The sequence below is a fragment of the Arvicanthis niloticus genome, chromosome 21, assembly GCF_011762505.2.
Source record: "Arvicanthis niloticus isolate mArvNil1 chromosome 21, mArvNil1.pat.X, whole genome shotgun sequence".
Lineage (NCBI taxonomy): Eukaryota > Metazoa > Chordata > Mammalia > Rodentia > Muridae > Arvicanthis > Arvicanthis niloticus.
Genome location: NC_047678.1, coordinates 21,177,259 through 21,196,332, shown reverse-complemented (window position 1 = coordinate 21,196,332; position 19,074 = coordinate 21,177,259). Strand labels below are relative to the sequence as shown.

The 19,074-nt window shown below is 36.5% G+C and overlaps 1 protein-coding gene and 1 pseudogene across 4 annotated transcripts in view; both read right to left on the bottom strand.

Moving 5' to 3' along the window:
- The window catches only part of Stag1 (STAG1 cohesin complex component), a 328,230-nt gene that overhangs the window by 75,051 nt on the left and 234,105 nt on the right, over positions 1-19,074 (bottom strand). For all 4 annotated transcript variants that reach the window (XM_034483824.2, XM_076917691.1, XM_076917690.1 and 1 more), the window contains 5 exons: positions 10,521-10,638; positions 4,355-4,458; positions 2,324-2,416; positions 2,140-2,229; positions 1,794-1,997 (listed from right to left, as the gene is read on the bottom strand). In XM_034483824.2, coding sequence (XP_034339715.1) covers positions 1,794-1,997; positions 2,140-2,229; positions 2,324-2,416; positions 4,355-4,458; positions 10,521-10,638 — 609 coding nt within the window. The remainder of the gene's footprint in view (positions 1-1,793; positions 1,998-2,139; positions 2,230-2,323; positions 2,417-4,354; positions 4,459-10,520; positions 10,639-19,074) is intronic.
- LOC117693605 (AP-2 complex subunit beta pseudogene) lies at positions 14,287-16,884 on the bottom strand (annotated as a pseudogene).

Here is a 19,074-nt window from a genome sequence, read left to right as displayed (position 1 = left end):
AACAGAAGGAACACTACCCAATTCATACTATGAAGCTACAATTACACTCATATCTAAACCTCACAAAGACCCAACAAAGAAAGAGAACTACAGACCAATCTCATTGCAAAGCTTCTATAAGGCAAAGGACATTGTCAATAAGACAAACGGCACCCAACAGATTGGGAAAAGATCTTTTTACCAATCCTACATCCATACAGGGCTAATATACAAGATATATAAAGAACTCAAGAAATTATACTCCAGACAATCAAATAACCCTATTAAAAATGGGGTACAGAGCTAAACAAAGAATTCTTAACAGAGGAAATTCAAACAGCCGAGAAGCACCTTAAGAAATGTTCAACATCTTTAGTCACCAGGGAAATACAAATCAAAAGAACCCTGAGATTCCACCTCACACCAGTCAGAATGGCTAAGATCAAAAACTCAGGTGATAGTAGATGCTGGAGAGGATGTGGAGAAAGAGAAACACTCCTCCATTGTTGGTGGGATTGCAAGCTGGTACAACCACTCTGGAAATCAGTCTGGCGGTTCCTCAGAAAATTGGACATAGCACTACCTGAGGACCCAGCTATACCACTCCTGGGGATATACCCAGAGGATGCTCCAACATATAATAAGGACATCATATGCTCCACTATGTTCATAGCAGCCTTATTTATAATAGCCAGAAGCTGGAAAGAACCAAGATGTCCCTCAACAGAGGAATGGATACAAAAAGTGTGGTACATTTACACAATGGAGTATTACGCAGCTATTAAAAATAATGAATTAGAGAAATTCTTAGGTAAATGGATGCAACTAGACAATATCATCCTGAGTGAGGTAACCCAATCACAAAAGAACACACATGGTATTTTATTTATTCACTTATAAGCGGATATTAGCCCAAAAGCTTGAAATAGCCAAGATTCAACTAACAGACCACATGAAGCTCATGAAAAAGGAAGACCAACTGTGGATGCTTTGGTCCTACTTAGAAGGACTAACAAAATACTGAAGGGAGCAAATATGGAGACAAAGTGTGAGACAGAAACTCAAGGAGGGGCCATCTGGAGACCATTCCACCTGGGTATCCATCCCACGTGCAGTCACCAAAGATAGACGCTAATATGGATGTCAGAAAGTGCATGGTGACAGAAGCCTGATATAGCTGTCTCCTCAGTGGTCTACCAGAGTCTGACATATCCAGAGGCAGATGCTCACAGCTAACCATTGATCTGATCAAGGGTTCCCAATGGAGAAGTTAGAGGACTGAAGGAGCTGAAAGGGTTGGTGGCCCCAAGAGGAGAGCAATAATACCAACCAACCAGAGCTACCCAGGATCTAAATCACTAGCCTGGGAGCACATAGGGAGGGACCATGACTCCAGCTGTATATGTAGGGGAGGATGGCCTCGTCGGGCATAGGTGGGAGAGGAGATCCTTGGTCCCATGAAGGCTGAACACTGAGCGGGGAGGAATTTCAGGTTGGGGAGGTAGGAGTGGGGAGTAGGTGGGGACACACCCTCATAGAAGCAGGAGGAGGGGGGATGGGATAAGGGCTTCCTGGGTGGTTGGGGGAATGGGGTAAGGGGATAAAATCTGAAATGTAAATATAATATCCAATAAAAAAAAGTAAACTACAAAAGGTTGATCTTTATTAAGACGTACTGTTTCAGTGGTACTGCTAATTCTGAAACTGGTAGAGACTTTCAGATTTTTTGAAAAATGGGACTGTCTCACACACTCAGCTATTCTAAACAATTATTAGACAAAATTCTTACATGCACCATCAATATTATAACATACCTCTTGCAACAGGTCTTCTACAGAATGATTGAATCGATCTACAAATTCATCAATCAGCTGGCTCCGAGCAATATCAACTCGATTCTGAATGGTATACTCTTCACTGCATAAAATGCTGTAGGTTTTACTGCAGGCTTCTAGGACATCTGATTCTACATGTTTCTCTACAACAAACTTAATCTGTTTTAATAAAGCATCCAGGTGCTGAAGAGGAAAAAAAGAAAAACTGTGATATTTAGATTAATAATGAAAATTGAAAATCATCATTTATTATCTAAAAATCATCTAACCTATGATTAGATGAAAATGAAAAGTACTTTACCAGAAGAATTTCAGAGTGTCTTACCTTTTCCATCCGACCTGTGCTGTAGATTTCTAGATCAAAATACTGTGGAATTTGCAGCAAGTTTGCTACCTTCTCTGCATCTGCAGAATACTAGAGGAAGCCACAAAGAAAAAGAGAGTAATTAGATTAATAGTGCATGAAAGCAAACTCAGAGACATATCACAAAACTGAAAATGTCACATACCTTTGATAGTAACATAGGAAGTGTAATGATAAAATGTTCAGTTAATTTGTTTCTATCATCAATTTGAGTTTTCCTTTCTTTGGCTGTTAGCACCTAGAAATAAGTTGTAATGGTAAAAAAGTGTTATTTGGCAATTTAGAAATTGAAAATGTTAATATAAAAGGATGAAACCTTGGGAGATGACATAACCAAGAAATTTAAGAGGAATATAAAAGACTATTTAAGATGATTTTGACTTCCTAGTTATAAAAAGTGCTTAGTTCATTGATTTAAAAATAGAATCAAAAGTTGTTAGGATATACTTAAGTCAGAAAATAATGAATGTATTTATATAAATACATATTACATATCTCTGTCTAGTACACATGCCTAGAGGTAATAACCTATTATTATCTTTAATAAAATTTAGTGCTGAGATTCGGATCCTACTAGTCAACTAGTAAGGAACCATAGCTCACTAGAGAAATAAATGGTTGGTTATTATGTAAGAACAGAGCTGTACCAAGAGTTCAAAATAACTCTTTTATGGTCTCCATTCCCTGGAATTAGGGAATAAGACTAGGGCATTAAAAATAAAGCTGTGTCTACCTTACAGCTCAATTGTTCGTTTTGGGAAAGGTCAGCAGCCATGTCATAAGAACAGTCAAACATACCTAACAGAGTGAGATTGCCGAACAGAGAAGCTCTGATATCTTACCAAGTACCAATAAACACTTGGCATACACATGTGAAAGTCAATATGGGTAGGATTTACGCTATCACAGTCAAGTCTAATGGTGAAGATGTGGTCAACCCAAAGAGGTGCTAAGCCAAACAGCAAATAAGCCATTAATGAATTTCAGAACCACACAGTGTGTGAAATAATGAAGGCTTATAGTAGTAAGACTTTAAGTTTTGTAATTATTTGTTATATCTGGGCAGTTTATTCTGAAAGAAAGGAAGTGCTTAAAAAAAAAAAAAGGAGGTAACAGCTGTGAAAGTGCTAGAAATTTTAGCTAAAAGTAAATTATGTCAAAGCTTGAGCAATACTATAACTGAAAATTTCAAAATCACTAAAAAGCTGACTACTAATCAGCATGCTGCCATTCTAGCTACATCAATATTAATTTTTCTCTATATAACTTTAAAATAAATCACATATGATTTCATACTTGATAATTAAGAGTATGCCTTTTAACAGAAGACTTAAAAACAATAAATTACTATTTCTAATATTATGCAATAATACTTTAGTGTCATTTCAAATGTAGTTCATATTTTCCTCAAAGACTGTTACTTTATAATCTGTTAAAATAAGAATCCAAATAATTACCTTTGTCTGACATGGTCACATGTTCTTTTTAATACCAAATAATCCACTTCTACATTCTAAATTTGGCTAAATGAACTCCTGAAGTCTCCCTTAACATGTTTCACTATCTGTATGTTTTCTTGTTCAAAAAACTGTTTCTATTTATGTATATGTGTTCGAGTAGTCAGTACCACTGATACAATAATACAAATTGCTAACAAAGACTGAGAGGAAGGGGAGGTATGGCTGTGTTTTATATACCTGGGGGTAGGATGCTATAGAAAAACTCTTGTTGCTTTCACCTGTAACTTTATTTTTAAATTTCAGGGAGGGTCTCCTGACATGGTCCAGGCTGGTCTCAAAGGCCTATCTTAGTGCCCAGAGTGAAGGACAGGATTGTAAGCATGCTTCTCTTTGTCCAGCAACTTCATCAGATGCTGAGTGATCTTTCTAGCACCCCTTGCCCCCACTGCCCCATGCACAATATGATTTAAATTATACTGTAAAATTCTATAGTAGAAGCAGACACAGATCCTAGAGGAATAAGAGGAAAATATTTTTCTAGAACTTGAGTCAAGCAGATGAAGTGCCATGGCATACATGTATTATTTGTTAAAAAAAAAAAATCCTATTTTTAGGGATACAAACACGAGTAAAGTATCAAAATAGTCTAGAGTTAATGGCATCAGTAAGTATAAAAAGTATAAAAAGTATAGACTTTTTACTAATTGAAAACTTACTCTCTTGCCGGTACCCCTTCCCACTGGAGGATGTGCCTCAGCTGCTTGACGAATTGTACAGACCATTAGCTCTATAAGAGCACTCTCTTGACGGTCAGACATTGCTGAAATGAACAAAATGTATGAGTGGTTTATAATCATATCCTAAAAATAAGGCAATGATTTATTAAAAACTGCAAACACATACTCCTTATTATGAAAAATTAATGTAGACTCTAATTTTGATATATCCCCCTTCTATTTAATAAGTGACTGCTACCATTAGCCAAATAAGAAAAAGCATATAAAGTAAGCTCTCTCATCTTTTCTGACATCTAGTTTCTTTTAATTCTTACTTTTGAGTAAGGTAATACTAAAATTTTACTGTATTTTCTTTCATATATTTTTCAAATCCTATATTATAATTTGTTTGTTTTTCAAGAAATGAAAGATTATATCATTTATTTAAAAGGTTAACATATTTTAATACATTTTTGTTCAATATACACATAAAGTTATTTTTTTTTGAAACAATATCTCTGAGTAGCCCTGGCTGTTTTAGAAGTTGCTATGAAGACCAAGCTGTCCTCAAACTCAGAGATCTGCCTGACTCTGCTACCAAGAGCTAGGATTAAAGTTGTGTACCACCACCTCCCGACTCACATAAAGATATTTTAATATATTAATTAATTTATACAGTATAACTTGTCAATGTCCTAAAAATCTAATCAAATATTTTTAAGTGTTTGATACCATGAAAATGTTGCAAAACCTATCTTGTAATAAGACATATGATTAGTGTAACATACTGCAGGGTTGAAAATTATAAACAGCTTTGGCTTTGCTCATAAATTGGCATTTCAACAATATTTTGCTTATTCTTATCTAATAATCAGTGAAATGGAATATTTTTTTCTGTCCTTTCCTTTGCCATGTCTTCCCCCTGTTAAACAACATTTATTTTATTTTTATTTATGTGTATATGTATATATATGTATGCATGCATGCAGGTGCCCATAAAGGCCAGAAGAGGGTGGCAGATACCCTGGAGCTAGAGTAACAGGCAGTTGTGAGTTGCCTAACATTGGTGCTGGAAATCAAACTACTGTCTGATGTAAGATCAGTCCATGTTCTTAACTGTAGAGCAATGTTTCCCAAATGACGGTCTCATTATGTTACCAAAAGAAGTCTTGAACTTATGGTCTCAAGAGATCTTCCACCTGAGCACCTGGGATACACTGTGGTCACATGCTACCATTATTCTATCTTAATCCATTCATGAAAATTCTCTTGTACTAGTGGACTGACCCATTTTAATTTAGAATTGTGTGTGTGCGTACACGAGTACACGTGCCTGCAAAGGTTAGAAGAGGACATCAGATTCCCTGGAGTAGGAGTTACAGTCAGTTGTAAACTGCCTGCTGTGAGTGCTGGGAACTGATCTCAGCTCTTTGGGAAGAACAATAAGCTCTCTTAACCACTAAACCATGTCTCCAGTCCCAAGGCTGTTTGTTTTCTAAACAAAGTAAGTACTTTTCCTTTTTTTTTTTTTTTGTCTTCTGTCATCTGTTAGAAGTCTTTTAAGTCAGGAAGATTCTGCTAACATCCATATAGTCACTTTTGTCTCCTTTTGGTTTTGGCTTCTGAGTTTCTTATATAGCTCTTCAAAGATATCTCTGTTCTAGACATTAGAGAAATGTGTTTTCTTTTATCTTACTCCTTTCTTGCTCTTCTTTTAATCCCTCGACCCCTGACTTGTTCACTTTTGTATTTAATCTGTTTGGCATTTATTTTGGCCGCCAATAGGTGATAGCATCAAATAAACAAGCAATTATGTTTTCAGGTCAGTACTTACCACCACAGGATTACACTGCCTCCTAAATATATGATTACAATTTTATATAAAATTTAAGAAAATAATTTTGTTTACTTCCTGTTCCAAATTTAAGTTTTAGAATTTAAATTCCAAATTCACTGAAACAATGAATGATATTTCAAGACTGAATAACTACACTGAGGAAAACTTATATGACTTCTAGCTAGAACATATAGCTCTTCCATTTTGATAATTAGCTTTATGTCATTTAATGAAACATGCCCCTCCGCATTTTCTTTTGAATTCATTTCTGTTTATAAGCATAAATTTTAAGTTCAACTTGAATACTTATTTTCTTCCTCTCCCTTTTAATATATCCTTTAGCAGATATAACATGTAAATGAAATGAAGATGAATAGATATAGAGAATTCAGGGAAATAAGTATAAAAATGAAAATATGTAGTTTAAGTTTATACTATTTATCAGATAAACAGCAACATAAAACAGCCAACTATTCTTTCTGTGTCCCAAATATTCTAGTATATGAATATAGAGGTACATCTTGTTTGTTTGTTTTTGGGACACAGTTTCTCCATATAGCCCTGGCTGACCTGGAACTTACTCTGTAGACCAGGCTGGCTTTGAGCTCATAGATCCATTTGCCTCTGCCTCCCAGGTGCTGAGATTAAAGACGTGTGTCACTACCACCTGACTATAAGTAGATCTTAATGCAATCAATTTTTAAAAAACAACATTTGTATCATCATAAAAATAAAAACAGAAACTACTACTACCTGTCTCAGGAAAACATGAATAATTTAAAATTTTAATCTGTATATCCATAGTCCATCCAGCACCTAATAATATAAAAAGTTTTTGCTCAATAATGTGGATCTTCATAATTTTTCATATCCAATCAACAATAAAGGAATTATAATGCCATAATGTAAGTATATTTTAAAAAATTTTCAATATTTATTTTTATGTGCATTGGTGTTTTACGTGTATATATGTCTGTGTAAGGGTGTTAGATCCTCTAGAACTGGAGTTACAGGCCAGTGTGAGGGGCCATGTGGATGCTGCAAATTGAACTCAGGCCCTCTGAGAGAGCAGTCAGTGCTCTTAACCATTGAGCCATTTCTCCAGGCTCTAAAAATTGTTTTAAGAAGAAAATATGGGGGTTGTAGAAGTGGCTCAGTGTTCAACATACTTTGCTACTCTTGCAGAGAGGACATGGTCACTCACAGCAAGCACATGGATAATCACAGCCCTCTGTAACTCAAGTTCCCATGGATCCAACACCCTCTTCTGGCCTCCAAAGGCACTGTCCTCATACGGGACATCCGTTACTGTTTTATGTAACGTGACACAAGTTAAAATCATTTGGGAAGAGAAGTCCCCACTATGAAAATGCATCCAGGCATATCTGTAGGACATTTTCTTCACTAGTGATTGATATATGAGAACATAAAATCATAGGTGGTGCTACTCCCAAACAAGGGGTCGTGGATGGTGTAGGAAAGCAAGCTGAGAACGCCTTAGAAAGTAAGGCGTTCCTCCATATGTCTATTCATGTTCATGCCCTGGATTCCCTCAATGATAGACTTAGAAAAAGCTATAAGGTGAAATAAACCCCATTCCCCGAGCTACCTTGGTCATCATGTTTTATCACAGCAATAGACATCTTAACTTAGAATGGAAGTGGTACCAGGTTGTAGGGTATTGCGGTGACAAATTTCAGAGTGATTTTGGAAGGACTGTGGAAGGACTTGGGCTAGAAAATCCATAGAGTGCTCAGAACTCAGTGGGATGTTCTGTGGGATCTTAGAAGAAAATGCCCAGGATAGTGCAGATGATAGGGGTCTGGCTTAAGTTTCAGCTCATTTTCCTATACACAAATACCTCATTATTATATTTCAAAGATACTAAGACTTGAAATTATTTCAACTATTACTTGATTTTTGTCTGTCTTCCTCATAAGAATAAAAGATGCATATGGGAAAAGAGCAGGTCTAGTTTATGGCACCCTTAGCATTTAGGGTTAATATCTAGCACATGAAAAGTCAGTGAATAATTCTCCTTGTTAAAAAAATTAAACTGATAGTCAGGCAGTGGTTGTGCACGCCTTTAATCCCAGCACTTGGGAAGCAGAGGCAGATGGATTTCTGAGTTCAAGGCCAGCCTGGTCTACAGAGTTCCAGGACAGAAGGAGCTATACAGAGAAACGTTGTCTCGAAATACAAAACAACAACAACAACAACAACAAAATTAAACTGTAAAACAATTTGTTAACCTACTGCAGTGTGTGTATGTGTGTGAGTATTTCTCTGTTTCTCTGTGTGTATATAAGTGCTGAGTGCATTTGTGTAGTCACATAACCATGCTCAGGAGTAATTTTTCTGCTGCTACACCCACGCTGCATGATCTGGAGATTGAACACTACATAACTATGGCTGGTCTGAAACTCACTATACAGACCAGCCTGGAATTCATATAGATCTGCCTGCCCCTGCCTTATGAGTTCTACGATTAAAGGATGAAAGGTGTTAAACATTATATATGGCTCCTGAAGAATACTTTTACTTCATTTTCTTCACCTGTCAACCAAGTCACAGAATTTTAGCATTAGAAATGACCAAAGAAGATTTAACAAAGGTCTTCATATTTCAGTTCAATAAGGTGAGACTCATAGAAATAGAGTAAGTAGTCACTGGGTCTTTGCTGTGTGGCAGCAAATGTGCTAACTATACATACCTTAAGGTCAGACTAAAAAGTCACCACATTTGAATTTTACTGAAGAGCACATACACACAAGCACCCACATCCATATATATAGTAGCACTTTAAAAAAAATACTATAAGACACCCTTAAAACTACTGCTAGTCTTTTACAATGTATATCTCCAAAGTTTAGACATTTATCTTTTAACTTCAGGTTTTATTACTGAAATTGTAACACACTTCTATTTAAAAAGTAACTTAATTTCTTTTAAGGGTAAGTTCAAATTAAGTTGCCTTTTAAACTTATTTTGAACTTATTTCTTCAAATATTGTTAGCATTTTATTATTTGAAAAACATGACAGAACATTTAGGGAGAAAAGTTGACTTGGATGTCATTCCATGTAAGAGCTTCTATGTTACAGGACACAGGCAAAAAATATATGAACAAACTGAGTTATTACATAAATACAATGATGCATTTTTTATGTATCATCTCCTAAGACTTCTCTATGCAAATACAATCATACTCTAATAGTGGGCAGGGCCAAGTATGGGGAAGACAGGAGAGAAGCCCAGAGGGGCAAGAGGATGAATGAAAATATGTAGCTGCTGCGGTGGGAAGCAGAAGGAACCTCTGGAAAGTCCCAGAGACCTGGGATGTTGAGAGGCTCCCAGGACTCAATGGTGATGACCTTAGCCAAAATGCCTAACAGTGGAGAGATGGAACCGGAAGACACCACTTCTAGTAGACAGAAAGGGCTCACAGTGTAGAAATGGGGACACCTACTCATCTTCAAAATTTTTGACCCAGAATTTTTTCCTGTCTAAAGGGAATGCAGGGACAAAAATCAAACAGAGACTGAAGGAAAGCCTGTTCAGTGACCAGCCCAACCTGACACTATTACTGATGCCATGTTTAACTTGCAAACAGGAGCTAGCATGGCTGTCCTCTGAGAGGATCTACCAGGAGCTGACCAAGACAGATGTAGATACTTACAGCCAACCATTGGACTGAGGTCAAGGACTGCTATGGAAAAATCAGGAAAAGGATTGAAGGAACTGAAGGGAATGGCAATCCTATAGGAATTGCAACAGTATCAACAAACCCCTGGGAACTTTCAGAGACTAAGCCACCAACCAAAGAGAATACATGGGCTGGTCCCTGGCACTGGCACATATGTAGCAGAGCACTGCTTTGTCTGGCTTCAAGGGGAGAAGATAAGCCTAATCCTGTAGATAGTTGATGCCCCAGGAAAGAGAGATGCTGAGGGGGAGGGTGGTGAGGTAAGGGTGAGTGGAGGAGCACCCTCTCAGAGGCAAAGGGGAGGGGGTATGAGGGTGAAGAACTCTGAGGGGGAAAGCAACATTTGGAATATAAATAAATAAAATAATAAAAAATTAAAAAGAATTACATTAAGCATATTTTGTGTCTCAATTTAGCAATCAGAATTTCTTGAATATTATATAACACATGGACTTTGGAAACATCTTGTGCATCATAGTTAATACAGAAAGATGTTTAAACTTGAGAAATTCTTATATATTTTAGGAATCAAATGGTTCCTAAAAACACATATTTACATAGAAGATGTTACATTTATCAATGGGAACATAACAAAATAAAAATAAACTTGTTAAAATACTATACCTTCCTCTCCTTGAACAGGTTCTTCTAATAGTAACTCTGTCATACATTCCCAGTCTTTCAACAGTTCTTGAGAGCTCTCCCACAAGCTGTCCACCAAGTAGGCTGCATGTTCATGTAACTAAAATTAACAAATTGAATGTGACCAAAGAACATTTAATAAAAAAAACTACTAATATATTGTGAATTAAATCATTTTCTTCACAATAAAAGTGGGTTGGTCTCAAGTTCTAAGAACCATTCAAAACAAGAATAAAAAGAATCTATGTATGTGTATATACATATATACAAACACAAATACACATATCCACATGCCATGATATAAACACAGTATGCAGAATTCGCTGACTTTTTGCACTGTATCAGTAGTAAGATTACAGATCTCCTATATTCCAATGACTCACGTGCTAATGAAGAAACAGAATAGACATCTAATTGAAATTCCTTAAACAAGCTGAATCTAGGTTAGTTTCATTATTCTTGACAGTTTCTTCTTAGATCTATTTCTGGGTATGTTTGGGGTACATGTGCCATAGCATACCTGTGGAGGTCATAGGCTTGGGGTATAAGACCTCATTATAGATGGTGGTGAATTACCTTAGTAAGACTCACTTGTTGACTACTGTACAGGCCTGGCTGCCTCTTGAATGCATGAGTATTCTCCTGTTCTCACAATTAAATGGAAGTACTCTACTATCTAGCCTGCTCTCGGTTTTTCTTTTTAAAGGGGTTATTAATAATATTTCTTCCAGATATCCATTTGAAATCCTGGCACAACTTGTCATCTTAGTTCCTCTCATTTTCCTATTCTCACTATGTTTACTCTCATCTCAGTCTTATTTTTTATTTGTCATGACTTTCTAGGTAACTTTCTTTTCCTACAGTAAAACATAATTGAGGTCCTTATACACACTTCAAACCAAACTCTCTTCCACATCTAGTTATTAAATCATAAGGAATATTTTACTGTTTTAAAAAAGCTTTTCAGGTAAAGATGCTGGCACTGTTCTATCTGCTGTTGATACTTTTACTACTAACGATGATGATACTTTCCCCATCCTTGTGTGAAAAAGGTCTTCTACTTTTGAGGCTAGGGATATACAGCTAGCCAACATTTGTAATTACATTTTATGATATAGATCACAAGTCATTTTGAGTTCCTAAGCTAATTTAATTTACTGTGAGAAACGTTTCAAAAATGAATCAAGCACATACAAAGGGTAAATATTATTTTAATAATGGGGACGGAGTCCAGAGCAGTGTGCACATAAGGCAAGATTTCTAGTAAGTTGCATTTCCAACTCTTAACTGTTGTTAAATATGCTTATACTGTATCTTCATCAGTAATGGTATCTCTAAAACTATGAAACACCTCCTGCTATATAGACACTGCTATCTAACATTTGAACTGCTTTTTTCTCGCTCATCTGCTTTGTTGGATGATCTGGAGATGATTCTGTCTTCCTTTGCCTTAATTTTCTATTTTATTTTATTTTTTTACTGCATTTATTATTTCATACACTGGCTCCAGAAATATTTTAGAAAAATCACAAACATGCATGCATGTGAGAGTAGGTAGACACTCCCCTCCCCCAACATCTCTCAATGAATTGTGTCAAAGCCAGAGGAAGTAATACTAACTAGCAAAATCTTTTCTGGGGGTGAGGTAGCAGAGAAAGGTTTATAATATGATATCTCTAGACTTTCCAGTCACCCACTTGAGAAACTATTTCTACATCATCACTAGTATCATTTCTAAAGTGACAAGAACAAGCAGCATTACAACTTGGTGTCAAAAATAAAAATAGATGCAGGACATCAAAAGCAATCAAACTATTGCCATTAAACCTATGCTTTAAAAAAGTCTGTTGAATGGGTAGTGTTAGTTTTTAAAATTTTTTTACTGGATATCTTATTTACATTGCAGTTGTTATCCCCTTTTCCCATTTTCCCCCACCCAAGAACTCCCTATCCATTACCTCTTCTGCTTCTATGAGGATACGCTCCCCACCCTTCCATTCCCACCTCTCCACCCACGATTTCCCCCACATTGGGGCATCCAGCCTTCACTAGACCAAGGACTTCCTCACCCACTTATGCCTGACACTGTCATCCTCCCCTACATATGCAGCTGGGGCCATGGGTCCTTCCCTAAGTGCTCCCAGGCTGGTGGTTTAGACCCTGGGTGCTCTGGTTGGTTGGTCTTGCTCTCCCCATGGGGCTGCAAACACTTTCAGCTCCTTCAGTCTTCTCTTTGACTCCTCCATTGGGAACCCCATGATCAGCTCAATGCTTAGTTGTGAGCATCTGCCTTTGTATGTTTCAGGCTCTGGCAGACCTCTAAGGAGACAGCTATATCAGGCTCCTGTCAGCATGCACTTCCTGACATCCACATCAATGTCTGACTTTGGTGACTGTACATGGGATGGATACCCAGGTGGAGCAGTTTTCAGACAGCCCATCCCTCAGTTTCTGTCTTACGCTTTGTCTCCATATGTGCTCCCATGAGTATTTTGTTACCTCTTCTAAGAAGGGCCAAAACACCCACACTTTGGTCTTCCTTGTTCATGAGCTTCATGTAGTCTGTGAGTTGTATCTTGGATATTGCAAGCTTTTGGGCTAATATCCACTTATCAGTGAGTGCATGCTGTGTGTTCTTTTGTGACTGGGTTACCTCAAAAGCAATCAAACTATTGCCATTAAACCTATGCTTAAAAAAAGTCTGCTGAGTGGGTAATGTTAGGTAAGGGAGGATTTTTAAAAAGTTTTGGATGTTTTAAAACTGTTGGCAGTGACAACAGTATTGTACTTCAAGATGTATAGTGTTATGCATATTACCACTATAAAAACAGGATTATTAAATATGTTTTTATGATTAAATATATTCTTATGCTTGACTAAGTACACATATTTGGCTGTAGAGAGGGGCTATATTCGACAGATTATAACTTTTAAAAATAGAAGCTATGTCTTTTTGACTTCTTTAACATTGTTGGTCTTTATTCTGATTTATCTTTTATGATTGTAACTTTCTTGCTTTTTAAAAGCATTTATTATCTATCCCATTATTTGTAAACTTTCTATGCTATTTTGACTAAAATATGCTTTTAAGTAGCTAGCATGCAGCTGTTTTGAATTTTCTTTATTGCAACTTCAAAGGTGAATGCTTTTTCCTTTAACACATCATGTTTCATTTACATTTTCTGAGATAACCAATAGTAGAAATATCCCTGGTATTTACTTTTCCTATTCTACTTATAGTACTTGATTGAATGTTTTATCTATCCCAACCCAAGTAACAGTTTTTCTTGCTTTAATATTTGTTGCCTTTTTCTGTATTTGAAATGAGATTTCAATTACAAAATATTAAACTATATTCAAAGGAGGGTGTGGAAAATGCAAGCTAGCTCTTGGCATAATATAAAAAAGGCCATATCTGAAGACAGAGAGACAGAGGCCCATAGTGACAGAAATAGTGCTTACAAATGTTCACAGAAAGCTAACCTATCCAATGGGGCCAACAGTAGTTTCAACACAGGGTAAAGACTGGTCAGTTCCTGTGTGCTGAGTGTTGCAATATTTAGTTCAGGTTCTACACAGCAATATAATTTTTTCCAGTTAAAAAGTTAAGAGCTCTTGGTTTACACTGATTACAAGGTGGCTCAACCAATTTACTGTCTTTCAAAATGCTATAATAGAGCTGATAGATGAATGACTTTAGCAGGTCCATACTTCAGCAATGGTGTATTACCGAGGCTGAATATATAGGTCAGCTAAAGTCCAAATACCCTTTTTCATTCTTCTTCTTACCAGTAGTGTAAACACCTTCTAACTTGCTGGAAACAATGTAGGCATTTAAGTAAAATTCTATGATCTAAACTGGAGTTCATTTTTATTGGGAATACCCTTTCATGTTGTAAAGAACAACTGATGTTCCATTTTGCCACTTTCTGTATTATAGTATCTATAAAATGCACACTGAGTGGGATGAGGCAGTTGAAATAGAAGACATCAATATTGCCTTAAACAGGCACCTGCAAGTTATTCTGAGGTTCTATCTTTATGACAGGGTCCAAAGTACTGAGAGGCAGAAAGACATAAATGTTCTGATTTGGTAACAGGAAAGTATAATGGTCAAAACTGTGCTTGGGGAGATATCAAAGCTGTTCTGGTTAAATTGTACTGTCACACGGTGCAGAGCTATAGCAGAGAAATTCATTTCCATATAGATGTACCTGTAGTGGTGTGTTAATGTTCCCCAAATTTCCAAGCTTAGCGTTTAACATAGATAAGCAGACTGCCTTAGGAGCCACATACCCACTAGGTATCCTTTCTATACCTGTGACAAGTTTAAACCTGCCATTGGTCCATGGTGGATCACAGCAGTAGGAAAAGGAGCAAAGTCTGCAGGCACTAGTGATAGGATGAAGGATTATCCTATCACACTATCCAGTCCTCTGTCCTAAAACAATCCAGAGCTCCTGTTTGCATACAGGACACCTGTGATACCTTTACTGGGGAACCCAGTTTAAGACTTAAAAGGCCTCACAGATCATCTTGAGAAGTGATGACCTAGGGCTGTTCCAGCTGGTTGCAGTGGTACCACCTGCATCAGTGCTATCATGATGAATGAGCATGTTTGCAATGGATGTCATGACTCCATTCTGCAAAAGCATTTAGAGGTTTATGGATCACAGAAGCTAAGGAATCTAACTGGCAGATTAGGTTATCCAGTAGTATTGGCTTAAAGAAGTCTGTCTCCTTCTGAGATCAATGGTTTCTTAGAGAAGACTACTTTGTTGCTACTACTATTTCTTATTGCTATCAACAAGATCAATTGAAAAAATGTGACAATAAATAAAAACCTGACTTTCAAGACCAGGATTATCAGAACACTGTGGGGCTAAGCTCAAGACCTATTGGGTCAGTTCCTACATTCTCATGTATCTTGAGAAACAGATTCACTAAAGTGATAAGCAAAATCAGCTGTACATTGGTACTTTGAAGTAAACCCTCCAGGAAGCACTCTAGCAACTCAACTGCATTAGAGATTCTTTCAGCATAATCTCCAACCGTTTATAGCTGTTTAATAATTGGGCTCATCCAGGGTTTCAATTTTCACAGAAAATGGCAACGATACTCTTATACTTGGGGTAATTGCAGAATATGTTCCTGATGACAATAACTGAAGAACTTAGTTTATTGTGGTCTGGATTAGATTAAGCAAAGTGCTTACATAGATACTCTGCTAACTGTTTCATTTTAATGTCATATTATCCAATGGCCTGTACAGCTCTGGAAACACAATCAACATTCATCTCAGAGGTATATTCCGTTCTACCAGAACCTGAGCAATGTTCACTTGAGATGGAAGAAGAATCACGATGTCCAACTTCTCTATTTTAACACAGATAAAATCCTTGAACTTCACAAAAAATAATCTTTTTGCTCCAAGATTTTAGGCCATTTCTGGAAAATTGGGTTAATCCTTAGGTCAATATTCTGGTTCTCCAGACAGTACAGTAATAAGCAAAAGGGATACCTTCTTCAATAGCACATTTAGCATGTTATAGTAGTTGGAGTCTTTGGGTGACAATTCTAGAAATTTCTTTAAGGACTTTTACTGCTGAGTTGGCATAGTTATCAAGAAGTTACTTCCTGAGAGATGCTGAATTTTCAGGTCATCTTTAGGGCATAATTTGATGGACTGTCAAGAATGGGAAAAAAACCAGAACAAAACATAGCTCCATTCAGTGCACTCATTCAGGGATGTGAGAAGCATGTAGATTTCCTGTTGTTTCCGAGTGAAGAAATTGCTGTTTGGCAAGACATACTGATCTCAAACAATGTTGCTACATTATTATTAGTCATCATCATTGGATCTGAATTTGCTATAAAATCCCAGAGCAAATACAGAAATCCCTAATCTCCCAACTGCAGATCGAGATCACAGAATTTTGCCACACAGACTGTTGCCATTTTCTGAACACAGGGATCTTTGTCCTTCAAGCACTTATATCTCTCATCTCGTCCACTTTGATGCCAAGACTCAATCACAGGACTTGGATATTCACAAATATGTTGACAGCCATGATGTTCATGCTTAGGTGACTCTTGACAGTAAATAAAGGCATCCGTTCCAGGTTGTCAGTCTGCATACACTATATATGGAAAGAGAAAGCTAACATCTTCCTGACAGTCAGTGGCAACCACTTTCTTCATTTCTTCCTTCTATTTTTGAGTTTGGCTATTTTTGAGGGGATGGTGGTGGCTTGAGACAGGGTCTCACTATACATCTCTGGCTGTCTTAGAACTCACTATGTATATCAGACTGCCCTTAATTCCAGAGATTTACCTGCCTTTGCATCCTTAGTTCTGAGATTAAAGACAGGTGCCACTATACCCAAGTGAGTATGGCTTTTGATTTAAAAATGTCACCCTTTCTAACTTGTTGTGTAGTACTGGAAACCAGTAATGATTTGGGATAGAACATGTACCAGAGGAGGCAATGATAACGGGAGAGCCTAGCCAGGGTGACAGTAGAATGGGTTCCTCCCCTTTACAATTCTTTCTCTAGGTCTAAATGTTGTACTTTTCATTAAATTTTATTTTTTATATACTTTCCTATGATCAGGCTTGCGGTACATTTTACTTCTTTATTTAATTAGAACATTATGCTTCAACACTTTTAAGATTTAAAAATTGATTAAATATCAGTTGTACTTAGCCCCAAAACTTTATACTTAGTTAACAAAGTTATCTACATTTTTCTTTTACTGTATTCAGTTTCCATTTTGTTAGAAAATGTTCTCAATGATTTGCAATATATAGTTCATAGAAAACGTATCTTTTAAAACCCTCACTGTTCCATTCTCTCTAGAGTTTTTGTTACATAGTACAATAAAACTATAAATTTGTACATCTTGTCTTTTTCTCTCTCATATTTGAATCACTGACAGAATTCTAGTTTAAGCTTTCTCTTTTATAACTCTTATAACTTAGGAATAACTTAGGAATATAACTTAGGAATACGAACTAAGTTTTTTCATTAATATATTGTCTTTGTTTCTTTTTCAAGTTTTATATACTTTTGTTTGTTAATTTGTGTCAGCAAATTTATTTCAAGACCCTGGCTGACAGAAAAAATGGAAAGAGAAAACACCTGTAATCAAACAGGATTTCTGTCAGTGATACACACTAGAAGGTATATAATTCTCTGTTCTTCAGGTTACCATAACTGGCCTGAGCATTCATTTTATTTCTAAGACACACTATATAAATCCTAAATCCCCTGGACAAGCAGTTCGAAAATCAACAGGCTCAGTTCAGTGGCAGCCATTTAATTACTACTAATGTTATGTACTCACTAGTCTCTGCTTTTTTGATTAGTGAATGGCCCAGAATTCTTTGAGAAAAGTCTCAGTTAATAAAAAGGAATGTTTTAGTTTTGATCATGAGGATATAAGTTATTTGCTATATTTTATTGCTTTTACAATCTTCATCAGTCTGGAAACTGGTAATGTCTATTTCATCTTGACTAATTTGGCCCGAAGTTTTTGACATATTTCAATTCTTTTAACTAGTATAATTCTAACAGCATCAGTTTTCTTTTAAAAAAACATTTATTTTAAAAAACATTTTCTAGTGTTTTCCCTACTTAAATTTATAAATACCATATGTGTACCTGGTGTCCTGAGAGGCCAATAGAAGATTTAGATACTCTGGAGCTGGAGTTTATGGTTGTAAGTTACCATATAGGTGCTAGAAACTGAACCTGGCTATTTCAGAAGAGCAGCACATGATTTTGCTGAGTCATCTCTCCAGCCACATAATCAGTATACTTTCAGAGAATTTAGTTTTCTGTGCTTTAAAATTTAGCTCTGGTATACTGTTACCTTTTTTTTTTTTTTAGACAGGGTTTCTCTGTGTAGCTCTGGCTGTCCTGGAACTCACTCTGTAGACCAGGCTGGCCTCGAACTCAGAAATCCGCCTGCCTCTGCCTCCCCAAGTGCTGGGATTAAAGGCATGCGCTACCACTGCCTGGCAACTGTTATCATTCTTATCACAAATTTTGTTTATAGTAATCAATATTCTTATTGTAGATGCTAATTTGAACATTTACTTATTTTTTTTGGAGTGTAAGGAGATGATAATATAGTACAGTGTTGTGGTACTTTTTATTTACAATTTGAATGGATTTGGATACCTAGGGGATTTCCTGTGCCTGGGAATTCTTTTACAGAATACTTCTAGAGAGGCCTAACTGTAGGAAAGACCCAGTCTGATATGGGAAGCATCATATCATTTGCAGAGTTAAAAATTGAACAGTAACATTCATATCTCTTTGTTCTCTAACTGCAAATGCAGTACAACCAGGCATTTCATGCTTCTACTGCCATGTTTTCCCATCCAGGATGAACTGTATTTTCACAAACTGTAAACCAAAACAAGCCTTTCCTTCCTTAAACTGTTTTCTCAGGTATGCTGTTATAGCAACAAGAAAAATAACCAATACAAAATTTGTATCAAGGGGTACGGCCAATATGCGGAAGGGTAA